At 45.0% G+C, this 15,204-nt stretch overlaps 1 protein-coding gene across 3 annotated transcripts in view; it reads right to left on the bottom strand.

The window, feature by feature from the left end:
- uchl3 (ubiquitin carboxyl-terminal esterase L3 (ubiquitin thiolesterase)) overlaps positions 1-15,204 on the bottom strand; it is a 69,497-nt gene that overhangs the window by 12,623 nt on the left and 41,670 nt on the right. For all 3 annotated transcript variants that reach the window (XM_038818110.1, XM_038818109.1, XM_038818111.1), the window contains 2 exons: positions 8,740-8,825; positions 8,412-8,459 (listed from right to left, as the gene is read on the bottom strand). In XM_038818110.1, coding sequence (XP_038674038.1) covers positions 8,412-8,459; positions 8,740-8,825 — 134 coding nt within the window. The remainder of the gene's footprint in view (positions 1-8,411; positions 8,460-8,739; positions 8,826-15,204) is intronic.

Raw genomic sequence — 15,204 nt, forward strand, 5'->3', positions numbered from 1 at the left:
TTAAAATTCTTATCCTTGTCCCACTGTCTCCCTCTGCTCCCATCTCTGTAGCCTCATGGAACAGTACAATCCCCTCCATATTCTCCTTTCCTCCCGCTCAGGCATCATGCACACTCACACCTTCCCTTCACCAGGTTAATGGAAACGATACGTCTTCAGCTGCCAGTCTCTGAAATTCCTTGTTGAAACCTACCTAGCCCTGAAAATCCACATTTTTGACCACTACTCCCGCTGTCTCGTTCTGTGGTTCAGTAGTTCATTTATTTTGAATGTACTGATTTGGTCGGTTTCAAACGCCACTTCATGTTGCGTTCAAGGTTCTGTGTTAATTTGTGTGCACCTTTCACCTGAGCCCCATCGTGCACAGTAATCCCCTCCACGCATAGTGATGGAGGTTCCGGACTCGCATGCGGCCTCTCTGTGCATGGTCGTAGGCATAGAACATACAGTGCAAAAGGAGGCCATTCGGCCAATCGAGTCTGCACCGACCCACTTGAGCCCTCACTTCCAACCTATCCCCGTAACCCAATAACCCCATCTAACCTTTTTGGACACTAAGGGCAATTTATCATGGCCAATCCACCTAACCTGCACATCTTTGGACTGTGGGAGGAAACCAGAGCACCCGGAGGAAATCCACGCAGACACACAGCAGACTCCACACAGACAGTGACCCAACGGGGAAGCGAATCTGGGGCCCTGGCGCTGTGAAGCCACACTGCTATCCACCTGTGCTACCGTGCTGTCCGTGTAGAAGGAAATTGTTTAACAAAAAATGGGTGCTTTGATTTGCATTTGGAAAAGGCACAGGGTTGAGGGGTTGGGTGGGGAGGAGGAAGACTGAGGTTATTTCAGTCTCTGTGGGTAAGGCTAGGATACACAGTCACAAAGTCTCCTTCATTCATAACCACCTTGTTAAATTGGGTACTATTGGGTCAGATTTGCAACACACTAATAAACAGGACGAGAGATCACAAGTACAGCTCTTATTGAAAGCAGATTTATACTGGTTGCAACAGCAGCGCTATTCTGGTTTTGGATTTGAGGGATGGTGAAATAATGATCTCATATGATGCGAGTGGAAAAACCATTGACCAATTTTAGGCATGGTGATAAATCCCCAGGGCATCTCTGTCAATACTAATAACAAATAAAAAATGGTCCTTTGAATGGCTCAGAATGTTTCGCAAGTCAGTGACTACCCAAACTGACCAAGTGGCGCTGAAGCCACGGCCTGTAATGAGTGAGCAGATTTCACAAGTGTTGACTGCTGAGGTAAGGAGTGGGGAGGGGGGGGGGGGAACAAGGTGTTAACCTGCTCCTGTTAGCCAAGGCCCATAACTTCCACAGAGTGGCAAACTCCATCGGATTGTCACTCTCGCCAGATTTACTTACCTGTGTTGTAATTCGTCTTCCCTAACCCTCCTCACTCAGGTTGCATAAGACAAGAGCTCGTCCCTGGTGGGATCGTCATGGACTAGCTGGGGTGCAGAGAGGTAAGTCACTCCTTTTTACGGGGGGGGCGGTGGGGGGATGGAAAGGTTGTCCTTGTGCAGGATGTCCCGTGCAAAGGTAGGTTTTTAAATAGTTATTCTTGAGTTTAAAGTATTTTTTTTCCCTGTCTATCGTTTTCAGAGTAATTATCAGGGTAAAACTGGCAGAACCATCCAAAGTTAGACATTTAAAATTAAAAAAAAATAAATTTAGAGTACCCAATTATTTTTTCCAATTAAGGGGCAATTTAGCATGGCCAATCTACCTATCCTGCACATCTTTGGGTTGTGGGGGTGAAACCCACGCACACACGGGAAGAATGTGCAAACTCCACACGGACAGTGACTCACGGCCGGGATTCGAACCCGGGTCCTCAGCGCCGTGAGGCAGCAATGCTAACCACTGAGCCACCGCGCTGCGCCAAAGTTAGACATTTGAATCGCTTCTGTCGGATGGTTCCTAGCCCAGCACTTTTGGGCAACTGTCGGATAAACCCTTACATGGGAACTTCCGAGGAGGGATCCCTCAGCGCATCGTAGGTGACGGCGGCAAAGTAGCTCGTACTGTTGCTTCCCAGCGCCAGGGTCCTAGGTTCGATTCCCGGCTTGGGTCATTGTCTGTGCTGAGTCTGCACGTTCTCCCAGTGTCTGCGTGGGTGCTCCGGTTTCCTCCCACAAGACGCGGAATACGTGCTTGTTAGGTGAATTGGACATTCTGAATTCTCGCTATGTGTACCCAAACAGGTGCCGGAGTGTGGTGACTGGGGGGGGTTTCCACAGTAGTTTCATTGCAGTGTCAATGTCAGTCTACTTGTGAGAATAATATGAAATGAAATGAAAATCGCTTATTGTCACGAGTAGGCTTCAATGAAGTTACTGTGAAAAGCCCCTAGTCGCCATATTCCGGCGCCTGTCCGGGGAGGCTGGTACGGGAATCGAACCGTGCTGCTGGCCTGCTTGGTCTGCTTTATAAGCCAGCGATTTAGCCTTGTGAGCTAAACCAGCCCCTATAATAATGATAATAATGATAATGTTAATATAATAATAATAATGATTATTATTATTAAATGTGAACCTGGAGGTTATGTGCCAATGTGCTGAGCCCTGTGGAAGGGTGCCCGGCACGGACATCGATAAGATTGGAATCAGGCCCGATGGCGGGGTTACCCACACAGCTAGACGGACGCTGCTTTTCAAACACCAGCAATGATTCATTGGATGAGGTACCAGAGGGAATGTAGCAACTGTGAAACTGTTACCTTCTAAGTGGTTAAGGGAGGAAACTGGGTGTGGGGGGGGCGGCGGGGAGGGTGAAGGCATGTCTCGTTCAAGCTGGAAATAATTAAAGTTTAGCTTGCAATAAAGGGACTGCAAACACAAGACCCACATTGCCTTCAGGAGCCTGCAGCACATCTCAATGAGCAGAAACCAACTGAATGGGGGCAGAGATGGAGGTTTTTAAAAGAGTAACTTAATTCAAAACACAGGTTGAGCATGCCTTATCCGAAATCGCGTGCCGATGTGATGTCATGAGTGGTAAATCCCACAAGGCCCCCGGAGGACGTGCAGTACCCAATGCGTGCACACGCGCAGTATATTCCGAAATCTGAAAAATTCCAAATCCAATACCACATTCGGCGCCAAGCATTTCGGATGAGAGATTTTCAACCTGTGTGCGTCAGCCGTTAACAGAGTGAACATCTTGTTGAATGGTGGAGCAGGCTCGAGGGGCCAAATGGCCTACTCAGCTCCTATTGCGTAGGTCTCTTTGTGACACTGGGACATCGCCACTGGCCAGGCTTCTCTATCCGATGGTTTCGCTCCGTTGGCTGGATGGCCGGTTCGTGATGCAGAGCGAGGCCAGCAGCGTGGGTTCAATCCCCGTAATGGCTGAAGTTATCCATGAAGGCCCGGTATTCTCAACCTTGTCTATTGCCAGTGGTGTGGCGATCCTCAGGCTAAATCACCCGTCACTCAGGTTAGCACTCCCCCCTCAAAAGGGAAAAGCAGCCTTTGGTCATCTGGGACTATGGCGACTTTCCTTCCTTACTTAACTATCAGATGTCAACAGCAGATTCAGGGATTTTGTGTCAGCAAAACATTCAAAGAGGAATTTGCAATCTAATGAATCTCGGTTCAACAGGAGCAGGGAGGGTGGATATCGGTGCTGTGGTTTCGGCAAAGCGGTGACAACAAATTCCGAAACGTAATTTGGACGGGCCGGAGAGACCATGTGCATTAACCATGGGAAATTTGGCAGAACGATGCATTCATTCCGACATAAAAATGGAACTGGTTGACCCAAAACAACAGAACATGGTGTCAATAAGATGAGTTCGTTAAACGGGTAGACGGGTTTTTAAAAAATAAATGAATGGTTACAAATTAAATTAACATTTGATAACAGCCAAACAGGCTTTACAAAAAGAGTCAAACTGTTTTACTTTAAAATAAAAACAAGTGTGAACAATCGCTAGCAAAGCTATTTCTCAAATGCAATTTTATATTTCAACAAGAGAAGATATTAAAAAATATTTGAAGAGTTTTTAAATCAGGGTTTGTAATTATCCAGTTACTCCTAAATTAAAGGGAAAAACTAGCTCAAAGCACTCCCTAACCTCTTATATACACACACACTTAAAAAACATTCTTAGACTTAATTTCTTATAAACACTAATTTTCTTACTTGTGTGGAGACCTGCTTGGTTGTCTTACTCTCAGCTCAACCTTTCTGTGATGTTACCTGTGAGCTGAGGTACACAGCAGTGCCATTAACTGCTGTGCAGGCCACACTACTTGTTTGAGAGCCAATCTGTAGCCACCAATACATAATAATCCATGCTATTCATTGAAGATGGAGGGTATGAAGCTGGTTCATTAGATAGAGCTCAGACAAATCCAAAGTCCCAGACCTAACAAATGAGCAGCTTAGTGGCCTACCTCGGCTTCAAAATGGCAACAGAAAGCACACCAGTAACCATGACAGAGTAGCCTTCTTAACCGTCACCCCACTCACCAATTTAAACATTCAATCCCTCTACCACTGGAGCACAGCGGCCTGCAGTGTAGACCAGCTACAATATGCACTGCAGCAAATCGCTAAATGTCTTTCGACAGCACCTTCCAAACACAACCTCATTCACATAGATGGACAGGGGCAGCAGACAGCACCTGAAAACTCCCTTCCAAGTCAGTGACTTGGAACTGTATCGACATTCTTTCACTTGCAATAGGTCAAATTCCGAGAACTCCCTCCCTAACAGCACCGTGGGTGTACCTACACCCCATGGACTGCAGCAATTCACCACCACCTTCCCAAGGCCAGTTAGGGATGGGCAATAAATCTGACCAAGCCAGCGATGCTCAAATTCCATAACAAATACAAAAACACTGGCAGATGGACTATAATGTGGAGAAGTGTGAGGTTATCCACTTTGGTAGAAGCAACAGACGTGCATATTCTTTCTTAAATGGTGAGAGATTGGGGAGTATCCAAAGGAACCAAAGCGTGCAAAGCAGGTGCAGTAAGCAATTAGAAAGGCAAATGATAGGCTGGCCTCTGTGACAAGGGGATTGGAGTACAGAATTAACATGTCTTGCTTCAATTGTATAGGACCTTGGTTAGATTGCACCTGGAGTACTTGGTCTCCTCACCTAAGGACGGATAATTTGTCATAGCGGGAGTGCAGTGAAGGTTCGCCAGGATTCCTGGGATGGTGGGAGTGTCTTTTTTTTTAGGAGAAATTGAAGAGGCTGGGCCTGTATTTTCTAGACTTTGGAATAATGAGAGGTGATCCCATTGAAGAACACAAAATTCTTAAGAGGCTAGACAAGGTAGTGATCGCTGAAGACGACGACTACCGTTCAGGATCTTGTATACTTCAAAGAAGTCACCCTTTGATCTTCGAAACTCTAGTGGAAACAAGCCCAGCCTTTGCAATCCATCTTCAGAAGACAACCCGCTCATTCCAGGTATCAATCTAGTAAACCTCCTTTGAACAGCCTCCAATGTATTTACATTCTTCCTTAAATACAGAGGAAAAAAGCTGCACACAATATTCGAGAAGTGGTCTCACAAATATCTTGTATAAATGAAGCATAACATCCTTATATTTGTGTACAATTTCTCTTATTTTTTTAAAATAAATTTAGATTACCCAATTATTTTTTCCAATTAAGGGGCAATTTAGCGTGGCCAATCCACCTACTCTGCACATTTTTGGGTTGTGGGGGCGAAACCCACGCAGACACGGGGAGAATGTGCAAACTCCACACAGACAGTGACCCAGAGCCGGGATCGAACCTGGGACCTCAGCGCCGTGAGGCGGTTATGCTAACCACTTGGCCACCGTGCTGCCCGTACAATTTCTCTTATAGTAAAGGATAACATTTCATTTGCCTTCCTACTTACCCGCTGTACCTGCATACTAACTTTTTGTAGTTCATACAGATTCCTCTGCCCCTCAGCCTTCTGCTGTCATTTTCCATTTAAGTAATACTCGGCTTTTCCGTTATTCTTCCTGCCAAAGTGAACAACATCAAGGGCGGCATGGTGGCCCAGTTGTTAGCATTGCTGCCTCACGGCGCCGAGGACCCAGGTTCGATCCCGGCCCCGGGTCACTATCCGTGTGGAGTTTGCACATTCTCCCCGTGTCTGCGTGGGTCTCACCCCCGCAACCCAAAGAGGTGCAGGATAGGTGGATTGGCCACACTAAATTGCCCCTTAATGGAAAAAAATAATAATTGGGTACTCTAAAATTAAAAAAAAAAATAACTTCACACTTTCCCACATTATACTCTATATGCCAGATTTTTGCCCGTTCACTTAACCGCTTAACCTATCTATATCCATCTGCACCCCCCCCCCCCCCCCACCCCGGACTTCTTCACAAAATACGTTCCTACCAGTCTTTGTGTCGTCTGTAAATTTAGCTATCGTGCCTTCGCTCCCCTCATCCAATCCATTGATATAAATTGCAAAACGTTGAGGCCCCAACACTGACTCCTGCAGGACTCCACTCATTATATCCTACCCATCAAACAAGGACCAATTTATGCCCACTCTCTGCCAGCCAATCATCAGTCCAGGCTAATATTTTAGCCTCATACCAAGAGTTTTTATATTTTGCAATAACCTTTGATGTGACCGATAGATTTGAGATATTGAGGACATCACAGGATATGGGGATAGTACGGATCTGCCATGATCTAGTTGAATGGCGGAGCAGACTTGAGGGGCTGAATGGCCTATTCCTGCTTCTGTGTTCCTAACACATAAGCTCTACGCGTTAACACTCATTTGCCAAGAGGCAGGCAAAGCCAGCGTGGGCAGCATGTAGGGAGGCCAGCTCTACAGAATGTTTGCAACACCGAAGAAATGTGGACTCAAAAGGAGGAAGAGGATTCCTCTAGATCCCACATTAAAAGTGCTCTCACGATCACCGCAATTGCCAGCCTCAAAACCCCTGATCTCCCATTCCCCTGGTCCCAGCCCACCGCCTCTCACCTCACCTCCTCCCTTGACTTTTAGGCCCCCTCGATTCAAGCCAGAGCTGCAGCCTGTCCCACGGTCTCCTGCCTGCTCCCAACTTGAACTCACTCCTCCCTTCACCAGTGGGCTGCAGTACCACACTGGTTCCGTGACATTTTGGTCCGGGCATCAACAACTGCGATAGTTTTACACCATGCCTATCCGGTCTTTACCATGAGCCCGTGTGCCCAAAAGAGGGCACTCCTGAACTTGTTGCAGACAGCCTGCTATATAAATATAAGTTGTTATTGTTTACCCACACTGACACAGGGTTTGCACTCGGCAGTGATGTCACTTATCAGTTGCGCATTAAAGGGGCCCCAACTTGCTGGATCTGCTTAAAGGTCAGGTCCAAAAAATAAATTATGAGCAAGATTTTTCAAAACCCCTACTCACTACTGCATTATTAATAGACAGGATTTTGAAAAATAACTACTCTGTAGCCCATTATTAACTTGGTATGGAATTCTACACCGTAAATATCTGTTTTTCTATCACCCCCCCCCCCTCCCGTTACCTCTAGACTCGATCATTCCTATGTACTGCTGGCTAGTTGCGCACATTCTATCCTTAAACTATATTAAAAAAAATTAAAAATACCCAATTATTTTTTTCCAATTAAGGGGCAATTTAGTGTGGCCAATCCACCTAAGCTGCACATCTTTGGGTTGTGGGGGTGAAACCCATGCAGACATGGGGAGGATATGCAAACTCCACACGGACAGTGACTTAGGGCCGGGATTCGAACCCGGGTCCTCAGCGCCACATTCCCAGTGCTATCCACTGCGCCACATCCTCCTTAAACTGGAGCTCATCCAAAACTTGAGGTCATGCTGTCCATGTCTTACTATGCAGCCAGTCCCCATTCCCCTGTCATTCTGTTGACCAACACTGACTCCTGGTCAAGCAAAGCCTGGATATTAAAATACTCACCCCTTGTTTTCACATCCCTCCGTGGCCTCACCCCTCCCTATCTCTATAATCTCCTCCTCGGAGATATCTGTTTCTATCTGCAGTAGCCCATGTCCCAGGCTCTGGAATTCTCTCCCTGCACCTCCTTGCCTCTCCACCTTGCATTCCTCTTTCAAGACACAAATTCAAACCTACTTCTTTCACCAGGATTTTGATCGTCCGACCTGACACCTCATTGTGCGGTATCACTGGCAGCCGCTTCAAATTTTCAGTAAAACCCGAACTTGTAAGTCGCCGTTTTTGATGGAATCTTAAATTTGCAAACCTCAGCCACCCACCTGCATCCTCACAAATCTTGACATCCCCTTTGCCCCCATGCACATCGTGGCTTGAAAGGTCGCCATAGCGATTTCAAACAGGTTTGTGACAATGCAGATGGATCAATGTGGATCAATGGGTGAAATAAATAAACATACCTCAGTTTGTCCTTCCTGTGCACTGAATTCATGAGTAACGCGAATACTCTAAAAAGAACAGAAGCACGAGTAAGCACTTTCATATTCCTTCCCTGCACATGGACGAAAATGGCATTTTTAACCTCAACTTCAAATTTCGTGACTTCAGATTATTCAAACTAAAAGCCTGGAGCTTGTCCCCCCCCCAGTAACTACATTTATTTCCAGCATCTTAAAAATTCAATATTACTCCTTAAAAACATGCCTGAAAAACGCACGCTTCACACGGACAGTCATAAAAGGAATATGCTTGTTTATAATTATGAAAAAGAAAAAAATGTAAAGTCACCTCATCATTTTCGAGGTATTTTGCTTTCTCTTCAGGATTTAACGGGGTCGAATTGTCCAAAAATGTTTTCATAACTGAATTTGTTTCTGTCCAAAACATAGTGACAAAGCAATTAATTACATTAATAACTGAATTATTGTACAAATAGAATAGTTTACATGGAAGTATTAGCAACTTCCTGGAAAATCTTTCTTCAGTAAGTGCAAGTTATTAAAGGAAGGAAATAGTGCACAACTCATCGACAACAAGAGCAGACCCACTTTTTATCTCTGTGGGTAAATACCCAACGCAATGCAGGGTGACATTTGTAAGCCATGTAGGTCAGGACAGGTTCAGGGAAAGCCACCGGCCTACTGTGTTATTGAAAATATGGAAAGATGTATCATTTGAAACATGGAAGTCTGGCAATATCTGGTCTGAGAGAAACATGAGAGGATACAGGGAAAGACCCCACGAAGGGTTAACAGCAGCTGCAAACAGCAGGATTGTAAAACGCAGATAGCCTTGGTCAAGCAGGCTTCGCAAACACACAAGATTTTTGTATGAAGCTAAAAACAATGGTTCAATGGTCAACTTTGAGGTTTTATCGTCTTTATGTATAAAACATTTGGAAAATGAAAATAAGAATTTTTTTGAAAACTAGGGCAGCACGGTGGCGCAGTGGGTTAGCCCTGCTACCTCATGGTGCCGAGGTCCCAGGTTCGATCCCGGATCTGGGTCACTGTCCGTGTGGAGTTTGCACATTCTCCCCGTGTTTGAGTGGGTTTCGCCCCCACAACCCAAAAAATGTGCAGGCTAGGTGGATTGGCCACACTAAATTGCCCCTTAATTGGAAAAAATGAATTGGGTCCTCTAAATTTATAAAAGAAAAAAAAAGAATTTTTTTGAAAACTGGTCAAGATTCCTTTGGCAGCACCTGACAAACCCGCGACCCTATCACCTATAAAGAGACGGCAGCCATGGCTGGGTACAAGCTCCCCTCCAAATCACACAACATCTTGACATGGGACTATATCAATTTTCCTTCACTGTGGCTGAGTCAAAGTCCCTTCCTAACAGCACTGTGGTTGTGCCTACGCCACGTGGACTGCAGCAATTCAAGGCGGAAGCTCACCATCATCGCCTCAAATGGCAATTAGGATTGGGTAACAAATGCTGGCCTAACCTGCAATGTCCACATCCACGATTAAGAAAAAAAATCATTAACATTTGATCCTCTACTGATGACTAGTTTCAGAATCAAAGATGAAGAGACTTTTCAGCAAATATAAAATCAAAAATGGGTGTTTTTTAAGGACCAGTTGGTGTTTCCCATCTCATTGCCAAGAGCACAAAAGATGTGTCAGACAACTAGTGGGAGGAAGATAGATTCAACATTATTAAGTGAATGATTATTGACTATGATTAGATATTGGATACAAACACAGAATTGGATCCAATGCTAGATTTGTGTAATCAGAATTCTAAACACTGGTGGAAATGCTAATTTGACAAAAACTCTCAGACTTAGTTACTTAGACCATGAATCAGCTTGGATTTTGGGTTGCTTTAAGAGAAAACGTATTTAATTTGGGATTTATAAAAATAAATGTAGCAAACTTTTGTTGCTGGCTATATGAGCTGGAAACTGCACTAATTAATGTAGTTTTATCCTGGAGTGCTTGGGTGAGGGAGTGGGCCTAGTGTGTGCTCTTTCAGAGGGTCGGTGAAGACACGACATGCCAAATGGTCTCCTACTGCACTGTAAGGATTCTACTACAGTGCAGAGATCAGGTTTGATATCCGGGATTACACTATAGTGCGGAGATCAAGTTTGATATCCCGGGATTATACTATAGTGCGGAGATCAGGTTTGATATCCCGGGATTATACTATAGTGCGGAGATCAGGTTTGATATCGTGGGATTATACTATAGTGCGGAGATCAAATTTGCTATCCCGGGAATATACTATAGTGCGGACGTCAGGATTGATATCCTGGGATTCTACTACAGTGCAGAGATCAGGTTTGATATCCTGGGATTATACTATAGCGCGGAGATCATGTTTGATATCCCGGATTTATACTATAGTGCGGAGATCAGGTTTAATATCCTGGGATTATACTATAGTGTGGAGATCAGGTTTGATATCGGGATTATACTATAGTGCGGAGATCAGGTTTGATATCGTGGGATTATACTATAGTGCGGAGATCAGGTTTGCTATCCTAGGATTATACTATAGTGCGGAGATCAGGTTTGATATCGGGATTATACTATAGTGCGGAGATCAGGTTTGATATCGGGATTATACTATAGTGCGGAGATCAGGTTTGATATCCTGGGATTATACTATCGTGCGGAGATCAGATTTGATATCCTGGGATTATACTATAGTGCGGAGATCAGGTTTGATATCGGGATTATACTATAGTGCGGAGATCAGGTTTGATATCCCGGGATTATACTATAGTGCGGAGATCAGGTTTGCTATCCTAGGATTATACTATAGTGCGGAGATCAGGTTTGATATCCCGGGATTATACTATAGTGCGGAGATCAGGTTTGATATCCCGGGATTATACTATAGTGCAGACATCAGGTTTGATATCGGGATTATACTATAGTGCGGAGATCAGGTTTAATATCCGGGATTATAGTATAATGCGGAGATCAGGTTTGCTATCCTAGGATTATACTATAGTGCGGAGATCAGGTTTGATATTCGGGATTATACTATAGTGCGGAGATCAGGTTTGATATTCGGGATTATACTATAGTGCGGAGATCAGGTTTGATATCCCGGGATTATAGTATAATGCGGAGATCAGGTTTTCGATCCTAGGATTATACTATAGTGCGGAGATCAGGTTTGATATCCGGGATTATACTATAGTGCGGAGATCAGGTTTGATATCGTGGGATTATACTATAGTGCGGAGATCAGGTTTGATATCGTGGGATTATACTATAGTGCGGAGATCAGATTTGATATCGTGGGATTATACTATAGTGCGGAGATCAGGTTTGATATCCGGGATTATACTATAGTGCGGAGATCAGGTTTGATATCGTGGGATTATACTATAGTGCGGAGATCAGGTTTGATATCCGGGATTATACCATAGTGCGGAGATCAGGTTTGATATCGTGGGATTATACTATAGTGCGGAGATCAGGTTTGATATCGTGGGATTATACTATAGTGCGGAGATCAGGTTTGATATCGTGGGATTATACTATAGTGCGGAGATCAGGTTTGATATCGTGGGATTATACTATAGTGCGGAGATCAGGTTTGATATCGTGGGATTATACTATAGTGCGGAGATCAGGTTTGATATCCGGGATTATACTATAGTGCGGAGATCAGGTTTGATATCCGGGATAATACTATAGTGTGGAGATCAGGTTTGATATCGTGGGATTTTACTATAGTGCGGAGATCAGGTTTGATATCCGGGATTATAGTATAATGCGGAGATCAGGTTGGATATCAGTGGACAGTTAATAAGAGATTGTAAAACAATGGGAGATTTACATGAGGTGGGGCGACAGCATTTTCCTAGTTGTGTCTCAGTGAGTAGAGTTTACAAATTGAAAATCCTTCTTCGCAGACAGAGGAGACGGGTTAGAAGACAGTTGTTAAAGCCTGGAATGGTTCACCACAGGGAGTGGTTGAAGACTGTGGCAGCATTTCCAACAACAAATGTATCAGTGTTATTCACAAATGATGATAAAGGGCAGAGAGATGTGAGGAGGGAGCAGGATTAATTTTAGCCAAGAGCTGCACAGCATTGATGGGCTGAATGGCCTCCAGACATGTTGAAAGCTTCTGCGGTTAATCGTTTGAAAAAAATTATCTGTCCCCACCCCAAATTCTTGTAACTGAACATGGAATAACGTCTTCCGGGACGTCCTCAGAATGTGGCCATTATTCATTCAGCCTCATCAAACAGGCTTTCTTCTCTGTCTAACATAGTTACGACTTGCTGCACCTTGGATGATTCAGTTTTGAATTGACTCCACCCAACTGGTTCCCACAATGTTATCAGCTTTGTTACAGGGAGTGATTTGCAAATTGGCCACCATCCAAATTGTCCCAGGCACATCATGCTCCTTTGCGGGCATGTCTCTCCGGGGAACAAAGAGTTCCAATAAAAACTTCAGAAATGGATGATTTCCCTCTTACCCTGTTGAAAGTATTGACTTCTTGCAGGGCTACAGCGTCCCTCCCAGGCACTAATTGTCCTCCAGTACCCATAGAGAAGTAGCCAACACCTACACGCAAGTCTGAAATTAGAGTGGAGTTTGGTTTGGTCCTTGTGGACATTTAGCCCGCAGGAGCCAGTGGATGGTGTACCCGAATCCCAATGGGATTCCCCCACCCCCCCTCCCCTTGTCCAGGAAGCACTGAAACCAACTGTGATGCTCCGAATCTGGCCTCAACAGGGATCAACTAATTGATCACCAACTGGGATCGAATCTCAGAAACTTTCAGGTCGCAGAATATTTAGATGAAATGAAAATCGCTTATTGTCACAAGTAAGCTTCAAATGAAGTTGCTGTGAAAAGCCCCTAGTCGCCACATTCCGGCGCCTGTTCGGGGAGGCTGGTACGGAAATCGAACCGTGCTGCCGGCCTGCCTTGGTCTGCTTTCAAAGCCAGCGATTTAGCCCTGTGTGCTAAACCAGCCCCTTCCACCAATCACCAAATTACCCAATCGCAGCGGATTTATTTAACGGGGGGGGGGGGGGGGGGGTAATCTCTTCCGTGTTGATCCCAGTGAATTGAAGCTTACTCTGCTTCATGGGTGTGCAGAAGGGATCCATTCAAATCAATTTGGAAAGGCGGCTGAGGCGTTAAGAGGGGGCAGCATTTGACTGCTTACCGCAAAGTACATTTCCCTGGCCAACTACAGGTTGAGAAATAAATAACGGGTTACCTTCAAACAGTAACAGCTCCTATTTATGCACCATTTTTGACAGAAAGAATTGCTCCAGAGTGACACGTCTAGGTATAATCAGAGCATGGACACCAGGCCAAAGGCAGGGATTTTTATTTTTATAAATTTAGAGTACCCAATTATTTTTCCAATTAAGGGGCAATTTAGCGTGGCCAATCCACCTACCCTGCACATCTTTTGGGTTGTGGGGGCGAAACCCACGCCGACACGGGGAGAATATGCAAACTCCACATGGACAGTGGCCCAGGGCCGGGATTCGAACCCGGGTCCTCAGCGCCATAGGCAACAATGCTAACCACTGTGCCACCGTGCTGCCCGGCCAAAAGGCAGAGATGTTAGGGAGAGGTGAACAAAAGCTTGGCTGAAGAGTTGAGAGTTAAGAAGGGCATTAGGGAGGAGAGGGGGGTGAAGAGATGGCAGAGTTTCAGTACAACATTCCAGAGTGTGGGCCAACATGGTTAAGGACAAGAGTGGGGCAAAGGAGCAAGGCATGAAAGACCAGATGGGGAATTGGTTACATGGCTGGAAGAACTTGCAGAGATAGAGAAAGCAGTGAAAAAAAATGAAGCGACTTAAAGACCAGGATATGAATCAGTACCATTTGGAAAGTGAGACTGAAGGGGGTTAGAAGAAAAATGAAGGGCAGGACTAGAATCAGATGGTTTCTGTTATTTGTTGCCTGCAAACTCGAGGCTAAAGAAATGTTAATAATCTAACTGGGATTCTCAGATACAAACAGGAGTGTTCATTTCCGGTTTACCCTCAGAACAAATAAACAGCTTCTAGAAACTTCTCTCCAAGGAGCTTTCTGGTGCATGCCCAGATATTTTGGGGTCAAGGGATGTTTTCTGTAGTGTAGTCTGTGGTTGGTTTTTTGAGAGGAGATATTTCCTGGTATATAAATGCATTAACTAGATGGGCTACCAGACAACACCCATCATTCAAGCTGTGGAATGGTTAGGGTTGAAAAGGAGACAGCGAGGCTGGAGTAGGTGATCCACAACCATGAAAAAAAATGTAATTGCAGCAAACTCCAAAAACATGGCAATACAGAAAACCAGATGTGAGGAACCATAATGTTTATTGTCTTCAGCATTTATAACCCCTTTGTAAATCACCACAGCTGTTAATAGTGCTTCTGTGCAATGCCGAAATTTGAGACTGTTGTATATCCCTGCAGCTGAATCCATGACAAAATCATGTGGGCAGCACGGTAGCATTGTGGATAGCACAATTGCTTCACAGCTCCAGGGTCCCAGGTTCGATTTTGGCTTGGGTCACTGTCTGTGCGGAGTCTGCACATCCTCCCCGTGTGTGCGTGGGTTTCCTCCGGGTGATCCGGTTTCCTCCCACAGTCCAAAGATGTGCAGGTTAGGTGGATTGGCCATGATAAATTGCCCTTAGTGTCCAAAATTGCCCTTAGTGTTGGGTGGGGTTACTGGGTTATGGGGATAGGGTGGAGGTGTTGACCTTGGGTAGGGTGCTCTTTCCAAGAGCCGGTGCAGAGCCGATGGGCCG

The sequence above is a fragment of the Scyliorhinus canicula genome, chromosome 14, assembly GCF_902713615.1.
Source record: "Scyliorhinus canicula chromosome 14, sScyCan1.1, whole genome shotgun sequence".
NCBI lineage: Eukaryota > Metazoa > Chordata > Chondrichthyes > Carcharhiniformes > Scyliorhinidae > Scyliorhinus > Scyliorhinus canicula.